Below are 8,417 nucleotides of genomic sequence, written 5' to 3'. Positions count from 1 at the left end.
GATTAGCCATAAGTACTACAGTAACACACATGTGCTAATGATGGATTAATTAGGCTTAATAAATTTGTCTCGCGGTTTCTAGGTGAGTTATAAAATTATTATTTTTATTCGTGTTTAAAAACCCCTTCCGATATCTGATCAAACGTTTAATGTGATATCTAAAAATTTTGATTTCGTGAACTAAACAAGACCTACGTATTGCACTGCAGTACTCGACGGATCGGATAAAGAAATGAATGCAGATCGAGCAGATAGCCAGGCCGCTGATGAGGAAATAAATAACCACACGAGCAGTAAAATCACTCGTACTCACTGTGAGAGTGAGGTCTGGAATAGTTAATGGCGTCAGGTGGCTGCGTCAGCCGTACCTTCACTGTAGTCAACAGGCTGGCCCCCCAACAGTGGATCAGGAGAGGGGGTGACAAGGTGATGTGCTCGCGTTGCGCACAGCTGCAGTCTAGCGTGGCCGCGTCGTGGGGGTTGGTTGAGAAGTTGAGATGTGAGGCGCGGGCGGATGCGTGGGCGCGAAGTCGCCAACGGCTAGGTTGGGTTTGAAGCTGGGAAAAGGGCGTTTTCCAGCTCAGACGGAGCGACAAAACCACCGACCTCGGCGACCGCTTTCCAGCTGCTACCCCACCACCACCACCAGCCCACCAGCGGCAGCGTCTCGTCCACGGAGGAGCGGAAGACGGGGAAGAGCGCGCGCGTCTCCTACATTTGCATGATGATACATTGATACTCCAGTACTCTCTGTGTATCATCAGATCGATCAACCGCATCACATGGACTATAAATCGTATACTGACTCGATCGTTACTACGGGCACGATCAAGTGGCAGTTGAATAGTAACGGCAAAAAGGGAGCCTACGCGGGATACGAGCACGGTGATCAACTCGATCGACGCACAAGCCGCACAGGCCAGAAACTGAGAACGTTTCAGAGTCACACGGTCTCCCATCTACTAGAGCTCCTACACGCACAAAATCACAAAAATTAATAACACCCCATATAAAATCACAGTGACCAGCCACTCCAGATCCAAAGACAACACCAGCAAGCAGCATTTACATGCGATTTAACGTGTTAATAAATCGAAAAGGTACACGCGCCTTTTTCCATCCATCTACGGCTACTTTCCTGCACGATCCAAGCGGCCGGTCAGGCAGGCCAGGCAGCGGCTGCACCGAACCCGTGCCGCTGCGCCCCAAACCCCACTACCATAAAACCCCATCGCCTCCACACCCCAGCACAAACCGACTCGGCCGCTGGCCCGCTGCTGCTGCTGCTGCACACGCCATTTTTGAATGTGAGAAAGAGAGGGAAACCCAACCAGGAGAGGGCAATGCCGAGGTCGTCGTCCTCCTCCAAGCCGATTCTCGGGAGGGCCATGGCGATCCTGGCGCTCCCGCTGACCCCGATATCCAAGGCCAAGGGCCCCATCGCCAGGAACCTGCTGCTCTTCAAGAAGCGCGGCGCCGCCGGGAAGGCTCGCCGGATGCTGTCGTCGTACGGGTACAAGCCGCACCGCCACTACAACTACGACTACGTCGGGGAGTACCAGTTCTCCCCCTCCAGCTCCCCGCTCATCGCGTACCCTCCGGGCGTCTCGTCGTGGCGGAGGGCCACCAAGAAGCGGAGGAGCAAGGCCAGGATGATCCTCGCCTCCCTCCTCTGCGGCGGCGACGGCGACCTCGACGTCGCCGTGCTCGACGGCTTGCCTCGAGCCGACGAGCCGCGCGCCGCCGTGGAGTGGGAAGAGTGCCGCCGCGACGGCGGCGGCGCGTACGGCGAGGGTGATCAGTACGAGGAGGAGGAAGAGGAGGAGGACGACGAGGGGGTCGACGGCCGGGCGGAGCGGTTCATCGAGAGGTTCTACGAGGAGATGAGGCTGCAGAGGCAGCGCTCTCTGGTCCAGCGTCTCCTCTGAATCGAGCCATCCAGCTCTGCTCTGCTCAATGGCCTCTGCTCTGCCTTCGCTGCGTTGGATCGCTTCACTGCCTCTTCTGCTGCCGTAGCTTCTTGGTAGGATTAAATTGTCGCTATCTTAGCTGCAGCTTCTTCATGTTCTTGTTACTTCGTTGCATCGTTTTACCGTTGCTGCTGTATCTGTTTATCAGTCTGTGGGGAGAACTTTCTTTTCCCTGCTTCAATTCAGTCTTTACATTTCCATGTGTTTTGTGTACTACCCTTGTTGAGCTTGAATATTTGTCCTGTGCTATCTTTCTTTTTACTCTGATGGCACATTCAGTAATACCATGGTTTCTGTCAGAATTGTTCCTACATTTGTTTGTCTCAAAATTGCAAGGAATCTTGGTAAAAGATAAACAAGGAATAGCTACAATAGGTGGGAGCAAATCATGGAAAAGTTCAGAGACACTCCATGGGGCAGAGCCTGATCTCCCGTGCAGTGTAAAATAAGTTCATCGAGGAAGGATTTTGGGGAAAATGTTGCTCCGAGAACTGGCACTATTTTGTTCTCTAATTCTTGCATGTTTCCTGCAGAGCTGTAGTTAGTACAACTATTTAAACAAGTTGAACATGTGCTAATGTAGAAATAACAATTGCATGTTGTTCGCAAGGAAATTTATTCAGAAAACCCACCTACATGCTACAAGACGCGCATTGACAACAAAGGATGAGTACAATCCTCGGTATGTCAACGACATAACGATCTAGAGTACCAAGTACTACGTATAATATGTGTATTTGATAGATCCAGCAAAAGTGACTTTCTGCATGTTGCAAGTCTGTGCCGTACAATTCCTTCAGGTTCTAACACCTTTATTCAGTCATCATCAAGGTCCAGCAGGGTTACAAAGGGTTGAAAATAGGGATGGTACTTTTAACATGTTTCAATTAGGCAACAAAAGAAAGTCTGGGGGCGCTACGATCTTACATGAGTCTGTACAAAATTTCCTTGAGAGGAATACAAACATATCAGCAGAGTATTATTTATAGGTGATCATCATGTGAACCAGAAGTCTGAACTCTGAAGTTGTCCAGACCTTTAGATCAACTGGAACCATGTACAGGCCTTTCACCATTGGTCAAATGCAAACTCATCAACAAGAGCCTCAAGTATGTCATGCTCAATTGCAATGCTGATATCAAATGCTTCCACTTGACATGCATCCCACCTGGGAGTCATTTGGTCCAACTCTTTCTCAGCAACTCGATTGGGTGTAGTTTCTCTAGTTTCCCTCCAATTGCAGATCTCCTTCGATATCTCCCTCTTCAACAGATCTTCAGTCAAACTGAGAGGCAGTCTCAACCATGCCTTGTATCCGCATTTGCCGAAATCGCAGAATTTTGAATTCACTGATTCAATAATGCAGTCGAATATGAAGTTGGTTTGTTGATACTTCTTTTCTTCTGTGAGACCTAAGCTCTTTGACCCACCAAATAAATCCATAATAACTTCAAGCATTTCAATGATAAAACAATGGAGTGATAGATTTGATGTTTTGGTAGACAAGGGGCTATTGCCTAACAGCAATTCAGCATTTGAAATGGCTTCTCCGATGCTGTGGAGCCTAGCTTCTAACAGCTTGAAATCACGCGCCATCAAATTATGTACAGAAGACATTTTATCAATTCCATGAAATATTTCTTCAGCATCGGTCTTCGTTTTGTCAATAGATATTGCCAAATCCACAATGTCAGACTCCAAATTAAAGAGATCTTCCATTTTGTTTTCAATTGACACAAAGTATTCTTTACCCTCTGCAGGGACAGAAAAAACAATAATAAAGAACCGATTATGGTTCATTCTATCGAAGTAAAAGTAGTACCCATTGATCAATGCATTTCAAAGTTCAGCAGGCATCCCTGAGTGTATGAATAAGTAACTACTTTCTAGTTTAGAATTCAAGATGATACAAATAATTTACCATTTTTTTCGGTTGGACTTCCTAACGATGAAGTATCATTCGAGAAGCATGCTTCGAGGACTGAAGTTGGACTTGGTTGGTTGGGCTCATTGTTCATGCAAGTAGCAGAAGATTCAACCTCTCTGTCCCTCTTGAAACAGAACAAAAGAAGTCCAAATTTCAGGGGTTAACAAAACAGCATGTACTAAGCTACTCCGACCTTACAACGAATGTCAAGTCATTAAAGTAGTGGTAAAAATAAAAATGGCTTCTGACAGATACCAACTTGGTTCACCATTAGATTTTCATGGCAAACCAGGTATAGGTTTATAGAACAGATTCAGCAGCAGAGTTCACTGTTTGAAAAAATGGTACTATGTATAACCATCACATGTTTATTGTTGAAAGAGGTGTTGCTACAATTTAACAAGATTACATTTATGATGTAAAGGCAAATGGCAAAAACCATAAATTTAACAGTTGACATTGCAGCAGCATGCTGATATTTTAAACTGACCTGGTAACAGTTCTGAAAGTCATGCGACTGATCATTGGAATTGCATGCACTCATATTGTTGTTTAGACAGTCTACTGCATCAGAGTAGTTGCTATGCTGAGAATTGTATGCATTGGAATAGTTACTATGTTGAGAATCTGAAGTGTTTGTATCATTAGTGAGGGCAGAAATGAGCTCTTGAAGCACTGATGCAGTTAATTTTCCTGAAAGAGCATCACTTGATTCAATCCTATCAGACAAACCAAGCTCATTAATTTTTGCTTTCAGTAGCCTGCTAAACTCCTCTTTCTCAGAACTACCCACAACAGAAGGTGAAGATTCAACTACCGGCAATCTTGTACTACAACTGGTACTAATAACTTGTGTCCTTCTGCACCCTCTCTTCTCTGAAACTTTGCTTTGCGATGAATTCCTTGTCACTGGGTTCACAGATGAACTAGATGCAAATGCAACTGGATTATTAACTTCTCTGTTACAGGCTGCATTGTCACGGCCTACATTCTTCCGTGATCCCCTTTTTTGCCCAGATACAGTACTGACTGCAATCCTACTTGTGGTTGTGGATGTCAATCCACTCCGGTCAATCGAGCTTCGGCGAGTGTTTCTTTGTGGATTGCTTGAACCCATTACCTCCCTGCGACTGCTTCTTTGTGGAGTGATTGTACCCATCAACTCCCTTCTTTGACCAGAACCATGGTGTGCAGCTCTCCTACTGCCAGACATCAGTTCGCGAGCACTACCAGCAGCAGGATGAGTGGAACTAACCAAGCTCCGAGATCCAATATTCCCCTCAACATCTTGCAGAGAGTGAGTTCCTCGCTTGCGCAATGACCTCTCTTCTCCAGCTCGAACGCCAGCACCACTCGATCTCATTCTTGAACAGTTGCTCAGTCTGTCAGTTCTTGCCTTGTGATCCTTGGGCATGGCGTCCGCACCAGAGCTGCTTCTACTCACATTTGCATCATCAAAACCCGATCTTAGCACCACTATTGCATCACCACTTACTACATCTGCAGCATCAGAGCTGCTTATTGTGTCAATGGAATGCTTCTCATGCCTACTGGAAGTAATGACATTGTCCCATTCTGTCTCCGCCGGAAGAACAGGAGGCTGGGCAACGACCGGCTGCAATCTGGACGAACGCTCTAATGGCAGGCTATCAGAGCGAGACAGGAAGTCATCAGGCATACTTGAGCTTTGCAACGCATTGGAATGGCCATCCATGCGATGCTGCGGGGAGGAGCAGGCGTACGCGAGGGCCAACCTGGCACTCGCCCTCGAGCTCGCGCGAGCGCTAGGCTCCAACAGCTTGGTCGCCGCGGCATGCACGAGTCGGCTCCGCCTCGGGCTCCTCGCCGGCAGGTCGGCGCCGTGATGGTTCCTTGCCGCAGGCGATAGCGGCGGCGGACGCTGGCTCGGAGGCAACACCAGGACCACGTCTGGCTCGTCGGCCCGCGGCGTCGGTGATGCCACCTCCACCTTCCTCTGCTTCTGCGGCCTCCGCGCCGCCGGGGGCGCGCCGACGGGGCCAGTGGCGGGCCACGACTCGAGACCCATGAGGCGCGCGACGACGCCCACGCCCGGAGCGGCGACACCGGCGGCGGTTGCGGCGGAGGACAAGCGAGGCGCGGGAGGAGGATGCGAGGCCTGAGGCGGGGACGGGAGCCTGCGCGGGGAAGAGCGGAGCGAGGTGGGGAGGAGCCTGCGCGGCGAGAAGAGGCGGCGCTTGCGGGCGAGGCGGCGGTGCCAGTCCAGGAGGTGGAGCAGCACGCCGCCCGCGCACCCGCCGCCGCCGCCGACGAACGGCGCCGGCCTCTTCTCCACAATGGCCAGGCTACTCATCCTCCTCCTCCCTCCGTCTCTGCCACCTTGTCAAACCTCCTCCTCCTCCGTGGAGAGACACTAGTGATCGTTGCTTCTTTTACTCGATCGATCGATCCACTTGTTGTTTTTACCGACCTGCGCTTCGATTTGGGAGTAAAAAGCGAGGGCGTGGAGGGGTGTTGTAGTAGCTGGCACGCAACGGCAGCTAGCTATAGAGAGCTTCGTCGTCCTCCTCCACCTCGGCACGCGCGGCGAGGAGGAAGGTCCAGTCCAGGAGGAGGCAGGAGCAGCAGGATCGAGCGGTGGTCCCGCCTGTCAATGAGCGTTAAAAAGTTGTCGACCAGGGGTAGGTGATGACAGGTGGGGCCGACGGCAGCAGGCCCCGGTTGTCAGTGACTGTGGGGCTGCACACGAACGCGGAAAGGAAGAACGCGTCGCGCGGAAGCCAGCCTTCCTCCGCTCGCAAAGCTCCGCGCGGGAAGCGAGGCGACCGGACCTGAGCAAGAGGGGCTGCTACGGTGTGTGGCTGGTGCTGGGGCCCACTCGACGGTGAGGCAGCTGGTGGTCGTAGCTCCGGTGAGCACTGCGGTTTGACCGGAGGTGGCCGTGGAGTTCGCCGGACGGTGTGGAGGGAGCCAAGGGGGAAGCAAAATGGATGGAAGAAGTGATCAAAGATGTGGAACGCTTGGAGCTGCTAATTTAAGCTCGCTGCACGGTTAGTGTGTGGCCTAGTACGTGCGAAATATGCGGTTTTTTTTTCTCTCTCCATTTTCTGTTTCTCTTTTCTTCGTGCGGTGACCGGTCAAATTATCTCTCTTTCGGAAAGCAACAAAAAAATGGAAAAGAAAAAACCACTGACCAAGTGATAAAAAGCTACCTGTCGGATCACCGACACGAGCAAACTCGTCCGCTCTCTGTGCACATTGCTACTGTCACGATATAATAATCCATCGCTAATCATCGGCAGCAGATGGCTGCATGCATATGCCTGCATAGATGTTATCGATCCGGGGACTCTACGTACTGTACTCCTTAAGCAACGGTTAGTCGCTGGGGAAACGCGACAAGCCGTAGCGTCCACGGAGTAGAGACGAGAGAGGCGAGAGGTGTCCGGTTGGTGGTAGGTGAGACGAGATCTACTCTAGCGCGCGGCCGCGAAACGACACGACACGAGAGAGAGTACGGCGACTGCGCTACGAGACGGGCTCCGGCTTCCGCGTGTGCACGGGCCGAGGCTCCCACCGGGGCGGCGGATCGTACTGGAGTACGTACGTGGGGGAGTCGGTGTCCCCGCTGGCGTTTTCACTAGTCGCCCTGTCACGTCCGTGCAGGTGTGGGATCTAGCGGGCTCCCTGTGCCGCGTGGATGGGATATTGGTCAAAGTCGAGCCGTATCATATCGCTGCACGCCTGCCGGGCGGACAGCCGCGCACAGGGTCTTGACACGGGCGAACAGTACGACTCGTTGTCGGTTCAGATCGATGGGTTTTGCTTTGCACCGACGACCGGGCCGCTGCCGCTAGTACTAGTATTGGCCCATTGCCGTGGTTTACCCGAGCCCCTGGCCTGGCTATTGGCCCATTGCCGTCGTTTGCTGCCTCGGCAAGCAAAGCAATGTTTTTGCAGTGTTTTTGCAGCGGAGCAGTGCTCCTCTGCATTCTGTGTTTTCAGATCGGGAAGTGAAAGTCGCAGCAGCTGGGAATCTCAGGTTCTGTTTATATCGCGAAAAGAATATATCTGGGTGTCACATTAAATATTTGACCGATGTCGGAAGAGGTTTTTGACATGAATGAAAAAAACTAATTTTATAGCTTGTCTGAAAACCGCGAGACGAATTTTTGAGTCTAATTAAGCCGTTATTAGCACATGTGGATTATTGTAGCACTTATGGTTGATTATTGACTGATTAGGCTCAAAAGATTCGTCTCATGATTTCCTCGCAAACTGTGCAATTAGTTTTTGTTTTTATTTATATTTAATGTCTACATACATGTGTTTAAAATTTGATGTGACGTTTGTTCGGTAAATTGAGACAACTTGTAGGCTGTGTTTAGTTCAGCGTAAAGTTTGGATTTTGGTTGAAATTGAAAATGATGTGACTGAAAAGTTGCGTGTGTATGACAGGTTAATGTGATGGAAAAGGACCGAAGCTTGGGTCAGTTGTTGTAGTAGTAATTTATTTTTGTTCGGATGATTTCTAAACAGGA

General features: G+C 50.2%; 2 protein-coding genes across 2 annotated transcripts; one reads left to right on the top strand and one right to left on the bottom strand.

Moving 5' to 3' along the window:
• Window positions 1-1,251: 1,251 nt before the first annotated feature.
• On the top strand, window positions 1,252-2,170 carry LOC4325803 (uncharacterized). The gene has a single exon (XM_015788761.3). It carries the CDS (start codon window positions 1,344-1,346, stop codon window positions 1,926-1,928), a length of 585 nt encoding a protein of 194 aa, XP_015644247.1. The 5' UTR covers window positions 1,252-1,343; the 3' UTR covers window positions 1,929-2,170.
• A 581-nt stretch (window positions 2,171-2,751) lies between these two features.
• On the bottom strand, window positions 2,752-6,881 carry LOC4325802 (uncharacterized). Its single transcript, XM_015770499.3, has 3 exons — window positions 4,388-6,881; window positions 3,892-4,021; window positions 2,752-3,724 (listed from the first exon to the last, which is right to left on the bottom strand). The coding sequence occupies exons 1-3, from the start codon at window positions 6,227-6,229 to the stop codon at window positions 3,039-3,041; spliced, it is 2,658 nt and encodes an 885-aa protein (XP_015625985.1). The 5' UTR covers window positions 6,230-6,881; the 3' UTR covers window positions 2,752-3,038.
• Between the last annotated feature and the right edge of the window lie 1,536 nt (window positions 6,882-8,417).

Source organism: Oryza sativa, chromosome 1, assembly GCF_034140825.1.
Source record: "Oryza sativa Japonica Group chromosome 1, ASM3414082v1".
Lineage (NCBI taxonomy): Eukaryota > Viridiplantae > Streptophyta > Magnoliopsida > Poales > Poaceae > Oryza > Oryza sativa.
This window is presented reverse-complemented; position numbering and strand designations above follow the sequence as displayed.